Raw genomic sequence first — 14,795 nt, forward strand, 5'->3', positions numbered from 1 at the left:
TATAGCTTCCTTAATCTCTTTTCTCTGGTCACCCCTCAGGGTTCTGCCTTCTCAAATGACAGACCTGCTTTAAATGAGTTCAATTGGATGCTCAGAGCAGGTGAGGGTGGGGGTGAGCGAAGATATGCCCTTTTCCTTTCAGTAGACAAGGTGGGATGCAAATCAATTCAACAAATATTTATCGAGCTCCTATTGGGCACCTGGCTCTGGGCTAGGCACAACAAAAGATGCCAAGATGAGAAATTATAAAGGAGCAGAAGGGCATGGGAAGGAGAAGAAAGGGGAAGAAGAGGTGAGGAAAGGAGTAGAGCTGGCTTTCTGAATAAGAGGGGATTAAGAGGAGAGAAAGGGAGAAGAGACCCAAAAGCACACTCTCTTGTCTGGTTTCACTTGCTAGCCCAGTGCAGGCCTAGAAACCTGAAGCAGTGGTTTGCACTCCAATTTTGCTCAAGAGCCATTAGAGCAGTTAGGAAGGCCACAATCTGAGTCAAGCACTTACCTGCTCAAGTCTTTAGAATGGGAAGCAAAGATCTCTCTTCTTTTCTTTTTTTTAGTGGATTAAAATTTTTTTTTCATTAGGGTATAGTTGATGTATAATACTCTATTAGTTTCAGGTGTACAACATAGTGATTCAAAACACTTATAGATTATACTCCATTTAAAGTTATTATAAAATATTGGGTGTATTCCCTGTGTTGTACAATATATCCTTGTAGCTTATTTATTTTACACATCGTATAAAGATCTTTTTTTAAAAAAAGGTATATATGCGCATGTGTGTGTATATACACACACAGTATATACAATTATTTTTGAATGATAATAGCTAACATTTATTGAGTGTGTGCTTACTCTGTTCTAAGCACTTTGCATGCATTAACTTCTTTAATGTTTATCAAAACCCAGTGAGGTAGGTACAATTGATACGGACATTTTTTCAGATGAGAAAAATGAGGCACTGAGCAATTAAGTAACTGGCCCCAATTCACACAGCTTATAAGTGGCAGATCTGTGCTTTGAACCTTGGTCAGGCTGACAATGTTTGCTGTTATGTGAGTTACTGGTCCTTGTTTAACTTACTGCTGTGCTCAATAGGGTTAATGCATTGCCTTGCACATAATAGGCATATTATGCTTTGAATAAATAACTGAAATGTTGACTATAAAGTGCTTTCCATTTAAGCCCAATTACTATTAAGCATACAAATCGAGCGTCATAAAATGTAGATTCACTTTGCTGTAAATTTTATTGTTAAAGTAACAGAATAAAAAAAATTTTTTTTTACAGCACATACGTGTGCATCCTTCAACGCTGCGATCTCAGGAAGCCACCCCGCTCTTCATCTCCCAATCTTCCAATCCATTATGGATCTGATGCCTGCAATTCTACCATTAGAAAACTATTCTTTTGGTTGTAGGCTACCCCTATAGAGGTAGCGCTGTTTACGCTATAGTGAGAATTTCTAAGTGATTTAGGAGACTTATCCAGATCCACCAATGGGAGGGTGAGGAGAGCAGGCAGGGGGCGGGGCCGCGCGGAGGGGTCGCTGGGGAGGGAAGGCGCCGGGCCTTAGCGCAACGAGTACTTTGGCGGAAGATTTCTAGAGAAGCGCCAGGACAAAGTCGAGGGAAGGGCTCACGAGACAAGCTTCCAGGTGTCGGGCCAGCCAGCGCCCAGGGGGAGCCCAGCGTCCCGTCGCGTCTGTCCCTGGAGTAGAGGCGCTGGACGCACCAGGAAGTGACTCTCCCCAGCGGCTGCGATGTGGACCCTTAGCTGATTTTGTCGTTAACCGCCTCCGGTTTGTAAGAAGATTTATAGGTTACGAAGGTAAGAGGGGTACGTGGAGTGTCCGAAAACCCGATTTATCCCCTGCAGTAGAGAAAACTGTTTACTGCGCCAAGCTACCTCCTGGGTGGGGAGTTGGGAAGGCAGGCGAGGTGGGGGAGGGGACGACCGGACGCTGGCTGCATGTGGTCGCATCCAGCTCTGCGTCCGCCTGTGTTCTGACCTACCCCTGTTCCCCTTGTCGGCTCTTCTGGCCCTGCAGCCCGCCCAAGTTCAGTGGTAGCCTTTCCTAGTGTCTCTTCCTCGTTACCCTTCTTACAAACATGGTGGGCAGAACTTGCCCAAAGAAGAGAGGGATGGAAGGGCTGGTGAAGGGGGTCTGGTGGGGGAAGGAAGGACCTGACTGCACGTGGGCTGCAGTCAGGACGCAGCAGTACCCATCTGTCCGTCTGGTTTAGCCAGGAGCCATGTCTGGGGCCAGGCCAGCTGCAAGAAGGGTGAACGGAGAGTGTAAGCAGTATCCTTTTCCGTGGGTGAACATTTGCTCCAAGGAGATTCTTGACTCTGTGAGGATTAAACCTACTACATAGTCTCTGCTTTGAACCTCTCTGAGCATTTCAGGCTGGTTAGCTATTCAGCCCTAGAGAGTTAGTATACCTTGCTCTCTGGCAGCTCTGGACCTTGGGTCTCTTTCTGATCAATTCCTGAGGCAGAAATAGAGCAGTTGTCACATTCTTTTTTTTTTTTAACCCGAGCATTTATTTAAAACAGGAAACACTATAAAAACAAAATATAACTCACTTTGGTATTACTGTACTGCCTTGAAAACTATATTTCACTTGAGAAAATACTAAGTATGATGAGAGGCTCTTTACCAGGAGAGATGTCTGGTTGGCACCCTGAAATAGTAGAGTCCTATTGTAGACTATATCTGACCATTTGGAGAAATGTAGAAGGACAAGGGGTACAGGGCAAGTGGAGCACAGTCATGGTGGCAGTCACCAGGGAGAGGGCCCACACTCACAAAAAGTCTAAATATCATGGGATAGAGATAGCTGTACTCAAATTCCTCAGCTCCCCTGCCCCTCTGCCAACCCCCAGTGGGCCTGCAGTTTCCTTCTTCCTTCCCTGCCAGCTGGAGGGACAGGGCCCCTTTCCTGGAAGAGCACCACTCTCTCCACGTGTAGTGTGGGCCTCCTCAGTGCCCCTCTCCATACCATTCTTTATTCTTTGTCTCCTGCCCCTTCGCTCATTCCTTTCTCTGGTTTTGCTTTTCAAATATACACATTTGTCTCACCTTGGAAAAAGGTCTACCACAGGTCACACATTTGGTAGTATTAACAGGTGGTCCCGAGTGGGCCTTAAGTTCACCACACTCCAGCAGGCACTGAGGTTAGGAGAGTTTGCGTGTGTGTGTTGTTTAAGTTTCCACGTAATTGTTCTCACGCTCACAGGACTTGCATGCATTATATCTCGCCACATTTGCAGGTTGGACACATTGAGGTACAAAGAAGTCAGGTGACACACTTCGAATCAGAGCCTGAGGCAGGGCAGTGACACATGTTGAACAGCTGCTGTGTTAGGCACAGACCTGAGTGCTTCCTATATATGAGCTCATTTAATTCTTACCACAACCCTGAAAGGTAGGTGTTACCAGTCATATTTTTATAGATGGTGACACTGAGATTCATAACACTTAAGTAACTTGCCCAGAGTCACAGAGCTAGTGAGAAGAAGAGCTGGGATTAGAACATGGCCCCAGAGCCCATGTTCTTAACGACTTGTCCCTTCCTGGGAGCTGGGTGGAGTGTGTTATTGTTAACACCTGAACTCTGGGCCAGCTTAAATTTATTCTGTTAGAAATTTGAAATCCTCAGAATGCTTCCAAGCTATGACAGTTACTTTCTTTAGTACTTTGTAGACATACAAAATACTGTATGGGCTAAATATTACAGCACCCGTGTCAGCATCCTCTAAATTATGTAGTGATCACGCATACTAATTTTACAGTAATAGAGAGAGCCATGGAAGAATCTTTTTAATTTTTAAAATAAACTTATTTATTTATTTTTGGTTGCATTGAGTCCATGGAAGAATCTTTGTTAATAAACCTATTCCATACGTTGGACTTGAAATGTATTTCATCATGAATTAAGGTATGACTTAACATTGGGATGAAATCCAAGGTAGAGGGCAAGGGCAAAAAGGTAATTTCATGGCAGATCAGTGAGGTGTCTGGCCAAGTCCATTCATGTGTCCTGGGTACTCAAAATAGTTAAACATCAATGATGAGGCACCATTAGGTAAATAGGCAACAACAGAGAGTCCTGTGTTGGAGGAAGAGGGGTTTCTTCCTCTTTCCAAAGTGAGGCCCTTCACCTGTTCTAACTCTTCCAGCTTTTGACTCATAGTTACTCTCACTATTCTTTCCCCCTGCTCCCTTCCTTTAATGTTTGCCACCCCCATTCAGTCCCATACTGTCTTTAAACATCATGACAGTTGTAATTAACATGTACTGAGTTTTTCCCAGGCACTGGACACTGCTCAGAGCTTTACAAACATCGTGTCTATTTAATCTTCTGCTGAGTGATTTTTATTTTAACATCTTTATTGGAGTATAATTGCTTCACAATGGTGTGTTAGTTTCTGCTTTATAACAGAGTGAATCAGCTATACATATACATATATCCCCATTTCCCCTCCCTCTTTTGTCTCCCTCCCACCCTCCCTATCCCACCCCTCTAGGTGGTCACAAAGCACCGAGCTGATCTCCCTGTGTGTGCTATGCGGCTGCTTCCCACTAGCTATCTGTTTTACATTTGGTAGTGTATATATGTCCATGCCACTCTCTCACTTTGTCCCAGCTTACCCTTCCCCCTCCCCGTGTCCTCAAGTCCATTCTCTACATCTGTGTCTTTATTCCTATCCTGCCCCTAGGCTCTTCAGAACCATTTATTTTAAGATTCCATATATATGTGTTAGCATACAGTATTTGTTTTTCCCTTTCTGACTTACTTCACTCTGTATGACAGACTCTAGATCCATCCACCTCACTACAGATAACACAATTTTGTTTCCTTTTATGGCTTAGTAATATTCCATTGTATATATGTGCCACGTCTTTATCCATTCATCTGTCAGTGGACACTTAGGTTGCTTCCATGTCCTGGCTACTGTAAATAGAGCTGCAGTGAACATTGTGGTACATGTCTCTTTTTGAATTATGGTTCTCTCAGGGTATATGCCCAGTAGTGGGATTGCTGGGTCATATGGTAGTTTTATTTGTAGTTTTTTAAGGAACCTCCACACTGTTCTCCATTGTGGCTGTATCAATTTACATTCCCACCAGCAGTGCAAGAGGGTTCCCTTTTCTCCACACCCTCTCCAGCATTTATTGTTTGTAGATTTTTTGATGATGGCCATTCTGACCGGTGTGAGGTGATACCTCATTGTAGTTTTGATTTGCATTTCTCTAAGGATTAGTGCTGTTGAGCATTCTTTGATGTGTTTGTTGGCAATCTGTATATCTTCTTTGGAGAAATGTCTGTTTAGGTCTTCTGCCCATTTTTGGATTGGGTTGTTTGTTTTTTTGATATTGAGCTGCATGAGCTGCTTATAAATTTTGGAGATTAATCCTCTGTCAGTTGCTTCGTTTGCAAGTATTTTCTCCCATTCTGAGGGTTGTCTTTTCATCTTGTTTATGGTTTCCTTTGCTGTGCAAAAGCTTTTAAGTTTCATTAGGTCGCATTTGTTTATTTTTGTTTTTTGTTTTTTATTTCCATTTCTCTAGGAGGTGGGTCAAAAGGGATCTTACTGTGATTTATGTCATAGAGTGTTCTGCCTATGTTTTCCTCTCAGAGTTTTAGTGTCTGGCCTTACATTTAAGTCTTTAATCCATTTTGAGTTTATTTTTGTGTACGGTGTTAGGGAGTGTTCTAATTTCATTCTTTTTCGTGTAGCTGTCCAGTTTTCCCAGCACCGTGCTAAGTGTTTTTTATTATCCTTTATTTAACTCTTGCAACCACTCTATAAGGTAGATGCTATTATTATTTGCTCCCCTGGTGTGCCAGAAAACCTCCAGGTTGGTCAGAACTCTTTCTGGGCTCAGCATGTAAGGGAAACTTCACCCACTTGATAGCCAAGAAGTGTCAAAGAAGACAGAAAAGTCAGAAGAAACCAAGACATCTTGGACCACTAGATGATTCCTGGCAGGAAAGGTAAGGCCCTGGGTGATATCCCTTCCCCTTAACAAATCTGAATCTCTGGGCCTACTGAAATTCTGTATGCCTGACATACAGTGTGGCATTTGCAGGGATTCAGGGGGGCACCTCAGGTAGGATACCCAGGGCAAACTTAAGACATCTAAGGAATGTTGGTGGAAATGCTTTGTGATTGCAGAAAATGTTCTCCTTGCCTTTATGTGTGTTTTTGGCAGAAAGAGAATATTAAAATGGGACCTTGTGTCTCAAAAGGTCCAGGACAGGTATACTGAAAACCAGGGACTTAGAGATGAGATGAATTAGAAATGAATAGTCCCACCACAGCCATGCAAACACAAATATACCTCATTTTATGCAACAACTGTATATTCTAAATCAAATTATATTTTAAAAGTGTTAGGGAGGTGAGCTATTTAAAGGAACCCAACAGTGAAGCCTTTTTGTAATATGATTAATTACCTCCTGATAAATCTGGATTTTTCTTATATTAGGTTTGCCCATCTGTTCGGCTTTGTTAAGTAGACAGCACCAAAATGGGCTCTTCTCCCAGACTCCATCTCCCCAGGGGCCTGAGAGTTAGGTCTTCTGAATGATAAGTAAAATGCCAGAGCAAATGGTGGCAGGAAGTACTTATGCGTAGTAGGTTCTCAGTACATATTTAGATAATGAATGAGGTGCCTGGATTATTTTATTCAAGGCTGGCTGATGTTGTGACGCCACTCTGGAGGCTGAGCCATGAAGAACAGCTCAAGGTAGGTAGCCAGCTTAAGTCTTCACTCCTCCATTCTATCAGGTGCTAGACTTGTAGGAAGCTTGGCTGGACAGGTCTACCCAGATGCCCCAACGTGTCCTTAAACTCAATATGCTAATGACTCTGAAATTTTCACTTTAGGCCAGTTATGTCTTCGAAACTCTAGAGCCTTATATCCGAATGCCTGTTTCCTTTCTTCCTTGCTTTTTCTGGGGGTTATTCTTATAGCTCTGTGTGTGTGAGTAGCAAGTGCTCTTGCTGCTTCATATATAGCTGCACTTTCCAACACGGTAGCCACTAGCTACATGTGACTATTTAAATTTAAATACAGTCAATTCTGCTCTAATGCTTGTTTTGAAAATGAAAATTTATTCCAACAGATTGATGTATCAGGGAACAATTTGAACAAAATGCAGATTTCATGTTTGCTTAGGAGTGATTTTGTCCACGAGAAACATGAGATGAAAGGGGATCTGTACCCGGCCAAACTGAGCTGCGTAAGAATTTGTAAAATGAACACCCACACACACCTCACACATCTCCCAGCTCCCTCAGATCACTGAGTGTGGTATGAGCCACACCCATTCACATCTGCTGTGAGAACTTTCTGTTCCACCCCCATAACCCTCCTTTCACCACCTCATGATAACTCATAAGTGGACAGCCACTTCCACAAGCAAGTTTCAGGTCTTTGTCAGGGTAATGAGCCATCCTTATTGTAGTGTTTATACATTGCTTAACCATTTAACATGTGCAAAACTTTTCTATGTTTATTAATTTCCTACCTTTTTTGTGTGTGTTACTGATAAATTTTTGGAATGTGTGTGCCCAACCCCATTTTCCCATGAGCCCTGTGATTTCTTTTGAGTAATTTTGCATAGTATGGTTTAGGAATGCTTGTGCCACGTGATAGCAGAGCCGACTGTTAATTAAAATGAAATAAAATAAAAAATTCGTTTCCTCAGTCACATGAGTCACATTTCAAGTGCTCAGTAGCCACCTGTAGCTAGTGTAGGCTGCCATATTACATAGAACATAACACCAATAGAGAACATTTCCATTATCACAGCAAGTTCTACTGGACAGCACTAACATATAGCTGGAATGTTCAGTCTGAAAGGTCAGATGAAATGGTGCGCTTACACAAGAGCTCACTTGACCTTTTCCCAGTACCTCATTCGGTCTGTTGCTGTTCCATCATTCTGAGTTCCTTATCTGCTGAGACCATGACCCAAGAATCCATGGGACAACCTTCTCTTATCCTGTTTGTTTTCTATTCTTTGAGGTGATACTGCAGAAGTCTTTTGTTTCACTGGTTATATTCTTTTGCAGGTGAAATTTGAAGCTCAGAAGAAAATTTTACAGAGACTAGAATCTTACCTACAAATGCTCAATGGAGTCAATGTGACAACAGCTGCACCCAGATCTGAGGGCCTCTGTTGTTTTCTCCATCCTATTATACCTTCTGTAAACCCCTACTTCCCTATCCTTTATCTACCAAGTCTCCTTAATAGCTAATACTATCAGCCAGTACTTAATCAGGCACTTGCTGGGGACCAGGCCCTATGCTAAGTGAGTAACATGTATCATTGTGTTGTTTACTATTTACAGTCACACTGAGGGATAGACAGTGTCATTTTACAGATGAATACTTGAGGCTCAGAGAGATTAAGTGATTCGACCGAGGACACACATCTAGAAAGTGCCAGAGCTAAGGTTTACACTCAAGTTGGTCTGATGCATAGTCCATTTTCTCAACCAGTACGCTACTGCCTCCTTAGAAAGATTCCAGACTTTGGAAAACTTCTAATGAGGCTGCAGAAAGGCAGAATTTAATTTGTGGCAGAGGTTGGCAAACTATGGCCCTGAGGCCACATCTGCTCTGCTGCTCGACTTTGTAAATAAAGTTTTATTGGAACACAGCTGAGCTCACTTGTTTATGGATTGTCTATGGCTACTTTTGCACTACAGTGGCAGAGTTGAATAGTTGTGACAGGGACCGTATGGCCTGCAAAGCCTAAAATGATTTACTGTCTGGCCCTTTATTGAAAAAGTTTTCTGACTCCTGCTTTATGGCAAGATTGGAACTGCTTTCTCCTATGGAGTGTCTGTGGAGTGTTTTGATCTTCTCAGTCATGGAATTTCACCTATGCCATACCTTCCAAGCAAGCATCATATATTTTTTCTCATCCAGAGAACATTCTTTCATTCTTTGTATTGTCCTCCTTGGTTTTATTTGACCTGTTGTCCCTCTCCTGTCCTTCTGCCTTCTCCAGCCTGTTATCAATGGCTACCGAAATAAGTCCACCTTCTCTGTGAACTGAGGTCCAGATGGCAATCCAAAGACTGTGGGGTACTACCTGGGAACTTGGAGAGGTCAGTCGAAGGCTGTGACTAGTAGAAATAACCAAACAAAAACTGAGAGGAAAGGGGAAGGTGCAGAGAACAGTGTCTGTGGGAGTGGAGAGGAGTGGGAAATACAGTGGCTTTAAAGGAGAAAGTTGAATTGGAAGCCTTTGATGCAGAGCATGATCACAAGATTAATTGGAGATGTGGTATATATATACACAATGGAATATTACTCAGCTACAAAAAATGAAATAATGCCATTTGCAGCAATGTGGACCTAGAGATTATCATATTAAGTGAGGTAAGCCAGACAGAGAAAAGCAAATATCATTTATGTGTGGAATCAAAAAAAAATGATACAAATGAACTTACTTGCAAACCAGAAATAGACTCACAGACATAGAAAACAAATTTACGGTTACCAAAGGGGAAAGTGGGGGAGGGATAAATTAGGAGTTTGGGATTAACATATACACACTACTATATATAAAATAGATGACCAACAAGGGCCTACTGTATAGCACAGGGAACTATACTCAATATTTTGTAATAACCTATAAAGGAAAAGGATCTAAAAAATATATATATATGTATATATATATACACATATAAAACTGAATCACTGTGCTGTACACCTGAAAGTAACACAACATTGTAAATCAACTGTACTTCAATAAAAAAAGGCATTAAAAATAAGGTTAATTGAGGATACTTTTTGGTGAGTAGTCATTATAGTGCTAGGAATCAACCTCCCCGCCCCCCAGCTTTCTTCCTCTAAAAGCCATATACCTGAGACCTAGTAAGCACTTCATAAATATTGATGCTGGTGCTGCTGGTCTCATTATCATCATTGTTGTCAACATCGTCATCATCATCATTGTTATCATTTTATGTTACGTTCTGTACTGGGAGCAGTCTCCTGCTTATTAGAGACATGCCCTTTCTATTTCACATCCCCATATCCTTGAAAATTAAGAGCTTTCTGCGATAAATCTGCCTTAAAAGAACTGGTAGGGGAGGTGAGTGCTGGTGAGAGAAATCACAGTGGCATATTTCTGAGACTTAATTCCAGTATCCATTCCCAGATTCCATTCCTGAACTTACCATTTGCCCATTTTCAATAAATCCACTTGAAACACCATCATTTTATATTAGTCACACTGTTTAATATCCATATGCCTTAAACTGCAGTTCATTAGGGTAGGCACTTGGCTTTCTTTTTTTCCCGTGTGCTGAATTAAATGAGTATATGACGTCAGTGTTCTGTTATTCACTAACAGAAAAACAAAACCCATTACATTTTACTTCCCTCTTAAAATCTGAACAGAAAGCAGACATTATCATATTGCACATTTGTGGCATGAGAGAATATATTGCGGACTAGCTCCATTAAGAATAAGCTTTTTAATGGCCAGACCAGGAAACAGGCTTTCTCTGAAAAATGGCCTTGAGCATGAATTAGGTACTTTGCTTCTTCATATTTGCATATGCCTCTTTGGATTAGGGGATTTGAGTTGCTAGACATTTTATTCTAAATAATCTTTTAGGAAGAAAACCATGTAAATCAAATTCTTTTTCTTTCCATAGACAGGAACATGGTCTGTGTATGGTCTAACCATCTGAAAAACATCCCCAAGAAACACAGTCAAGTGGCACAGGTAATAAGGAACAAAGGCTGGTTGAAGATGACCCCAGGCATTGCAGTCTATAACGGCAGCATGCCTGACATTTTAATCATAGAGCTCTTCTAGTGCTACAGGGGAGGAGGGGTTCTGTTCTGAAATTGTACTTCTTAACGGTGGAGAGAACATTGCTAAGTGTTTCATTTCAGAGAGGGTGGAGAGGAGGAGAGAGAACTGCATCCATTATTGCAAATGTCAAGCATCCAAGGAATTTAATACAAGGGAAATTTAGGACAGAGAGATACTGATGAGGGCAGGATAGCAAGTGGCAGGTGTCTGTATTTGGAAGGCTAGTGTTTTCAGCAGAACAAGGTTGAAACATATCATGAGAGATGTGGGAGTGGGCGTAAGGCATCTACGTCATTAGATTGGCCTCTGAGACATTTTAGTGTCCCTCTATTTCATGTACCCACTATTTATTGAGTATCTACTATGTGTCAGGCACTGGACTAGGTGCTGGGGATCCAGTGGTGACTCAAACAAACATGGTGCCTGCCCTCCTGGAACTTAAAAGAAAAAGGCAAAAGAAACAGGACTTCCAACTGACATACTTGTTCCCTGTTTATACTTACAGCACCCATCCTCCTAATGATTCAGCTTTTTGACACTTGGGTGGTGCCTTCTCATAGGACATATCTTGACCTCAAAGATTTCCTGGCTAGAGCACAGCTCCCATCATAGGATCATTCTCTGGAAATCTTCCTACGTGACACTTGGCAGCTTCTTCTCCCATCGTCTTCAGTGACTATTCCAAATTCTTACCTCTCCTCGAATTTCCTATCCCATCACATTTACCCTTGCTCTTGACAGATGGCTGTGCCTGGTTCTTCACTGGAAAATTAAGACCAACAGATGAGAATTCCCTTAGCTGCTTCCCCTACCGTCTACCAATTTCGCTGAAATCTTACCCCTCCTTTCCCTCCTATCTCAGTGAAATGCTGTTAGTCTTCTACCTGTCCAAGGCTATTCTTCCTTGAAACACCATCTTGGACTCATCTCCTCTCTCCCCAGGTCCCTTATTCCTTTGTTACATTCCCTCTTTCTCCCGTTTCCTTACCTACTTTTCTCCACCTCTATCGGCTTTCTTTCATAAACATATTCAATAAAAAAAAATCTGATGGTTCTTGCTTCTGCCCCCAACAATTCCTAGAAATTAATCTTGCCAAATTCATCAGTGAGCTCCGTTTTGCCAAATTAAATGGAAACTTTCTGCCCCTAACTTACTCAACTTTTCTCTGCCTTTGGTACCACTTATTATTCTTATTTTCCTCCTTGGGAACACTGTCTTTGGTTTCTGTGATACCATTCTCTGATGGTTTTCCTCCTATTTCGCTGGCCACTTCTTAGTCGTTCTCATGGGATCTTTTTCTCCCTTTCTTTCCCACGATAAGTGTTGGTGTCCTCTAGGACTCTGTCCTTGGCCTTCTTTTTGAATATATTCATGGGAGATTGCACACCACTATAGCTGATGATTGGAATGACCACCTGTAAATTGACAACTCCTAAACTTATATTTGCATAACAGCTCCATCTTGAGCTTCAGGAGGTGGGGTTCCAAAGGCTACCAAACATCCTCACCTAGTTTTCCTGTAGAGCTCTTCAAATCAGCATTGGCCCAGATCCAGATTTCTCAACCTTCGCACTATTAACATTTTGGGTTGGATGATTATTTATTGTGTGGGGCTATTAGGTACACTGGAGGATGTTTAGCAGCATCCGTGGCCTCTGCCCCTAGAGGCCATGAGTTGTGACAACCAAAAATGCCTCCAGATATCTCTTGTGGGGCACAGTCGCCTCCGGTTGAGAACCATTGCCCTAAACTAAATTTACCCTCTTCCCTTTCCAAATGTGCCCTTTTTTCTCACGTTAGTAAATGGTAGCAACATGTACTAGAAACATATGTCCTCTTAGACTCCTCTGTCTTAATCCTACCACTTCCTCCTCAGCCACATATAATAAATCTCCACGTCCTTTCAGTTTTCCTTTCTTTTTTTTGTTTTCTTATTTATTTCGTTCAGTTTTCCTTTCTAAAAATACTTTGACTCTACCCTCTTCTTTCTGTTTTCACCACCATCATCACCACTCCAGTCCAAGCAACTGGTCTCACTGATATTTAGCATCTGTATTGTTATGACTGTAGATATTCACAACTGAGCCAAGTAGATGTACTAACATTTTGTTTCCTTTATTGTACTGGTTTTTTTCTTTCATTTTATGTTGTGGAAAATTACAAACATGTAAAAGTATAGAATGGTATAACAAACCCCATGTACCCATTACCCAGCTTCAGTAACTATCAACACATGGCCCATCTTGCTTTCACTATACTTTCACCCACTTTCCACCAGCCCCTTTGGATTTGTTTGAGGCAAATTCCAGACATTGTATCATATAAGATATAAATACCACAGCATGAGTTTTAACAAAAAGGACTTAATTTTTTAACATAGTTTCATACCATTGTCACACCTGCAAATAAACATTTATCCCATAATATCATCAACTACCTAGTAAATGTTCAGATTTGGCACTGTTTTATCTCATAAAAAGCTTAATTGATATAGTTGGCTTGTTCAAATCAGGATTCAAACAAGGTATATACATTGCATTTGATTAACATTCTCTTTAGCCTCTTAATTTGTAAGTACCCCTCCCTATTAATTTTTTTGTCCCTGCAATTTACTTTTTGAAGAAACTGGTTTGTTTTCCTCTGGAGATTCTCCCATTCTGGATTTTGCTGATTGAATCCCCTTGATATCATTGAATGTTCTTCCTCTATCCCCTGTATTTCCTCTAAGCTGGTAGATCTAGAGTGTTGATCAGATTCAGGTTTGATTTTTGGCAAGAATGTTTTTATATGTAGATGTCTAATAGGCTCTCTTTTTTGGTGATGTTAATGTTGAACAGCGGATTCAGGTGTCATCAGTTTGATTCACTCATTGAAAAGTTCCCTGCCAGCTTTTCGCTTAACGGTTTAGCTGTCATTAGTGATCAGTGCCTAGATCTCTTATTTCGGGGGGGGGGGTTGCAATGCAGTTATGTTCTAAATCTATCATTTATTAGCTGGAATTCTTCTAGAAATAACTTTTCCCTATCAACCCTTTGGTTACTCTAAGGTAACCAAGGAAAGGAAAGGCAGGATAAACCCTTGGTTCTTTCACCTTCCTCAAAAGATGGTCAGTTAATGTGTTTGTTTTGGTATCATTAGGAACTCATAGATTTTTAACATACTTGATATGTTTCAATCTACTGCAGATAATAGGGGTTTTTTGGTACTCCAATTACTCCAGTTTTGGCCAATTGGAACCTCTTTAAATTGGCTGTGAGACCTAGATGGCCGTGATAGTTCTGGAATGATAAGATATTTCTAGCACATCTAGTCCATTTTATGCCTGGGAGCTGGAATCAGCCGTTTCTTTTTTTTTTTTTTGCGGTACGCGGGCCTCTCACTGGTGTGGCCTCTCCCATTGCGCAGCAAGGATCCGGACGCGCAGGCTCAGCGGCCATGGCTCACGGGCCCAGCCGCTCCGCTGCATGTGGGATCTTCCCGGACTGGGGCACAAACCCACGTCCCCTGCATCGGCAGGTGGACTCTCGACCACTGCGCCACCAGGGAAGCCCTCAGCCGTTTCTTTAAGGAATCCTTGTCTCTGTTAGTGGGAGATGGCAGGGTGCTAGGTGCGTGCTTATTTATACTGAGTTGGTCATATTTCAATGCCTTTTTAGTGGACAGAGCTAGGAAATATTTTTTAAAAGAAAATATATCATGAGTTCACAGTAATATGTCCAAATCAAATTAAAAATTATAGAGTTTTTACTTAAATCCTTTGATTTTATATTTTTATCTCTTGTCTCTTACAATTAAAACTTTAGTCCTGACAACATTAGAATACTTACAGTTGACCCTTGAACAAGGCCATGGTTAAGGGCACCAACCCCTGTGCAGTCGAAAATCCACTTCATATCTGTGGTTCCACATCTGTGGATTCAATCAGCCGTGCGTCGTGT

General features: G+C 41.6%; 1 protein-coding gene across 1 annotated transcript in view; it reads left to right on the forward strand.

Annotated features, from left to right (window-relative positions):
- Positions 1 to 235: 235 nt before the first annotated feature.
- TRMT2B (tRNA methyltransferase 2B) overlaps positions 236 to 14,795 on the forward strand; it is a 38,026-nt gene continuing 23,466 nt past the window's right edge. The window contains 7 exon segments of the mRNA XM_007467974.1: positions 236 to 292; positions 1,605 to 1,827; positions 5,819 to 6,002; positions 6,703 to 6,757; positions 8,089 to 8,223; positions 9,033 to 9,132; positions 10,693 to 10,763. Of these exon segments, the coding sequence (XP_007468036.1) occupies positions 236 to 292; positions 1,605 to 1,827; positions 5,819 to 6,002; positions 6,703 to 6,757; positions 8,089 to 8,223; positions 9,033 to 9,132; positions 10,693 to 10,763 (825 nt within the window).

This window comes from Lipotes vexillifer, unplaced genomic scaffold, assembly GCF_000442215.2.
Source record: "Lipotes vexillifer unplaced genomic scaffold, Lipotes_vexillifer_v1.1 scaffold152, whole genome shotgun sequence".
Taxonomy (NCBI): Eukaryota; Metazoa; Chordata; class Mammalia; order Artiodactyla; family Lipotidae; genus Lipotes; species Lipotes vexillifer.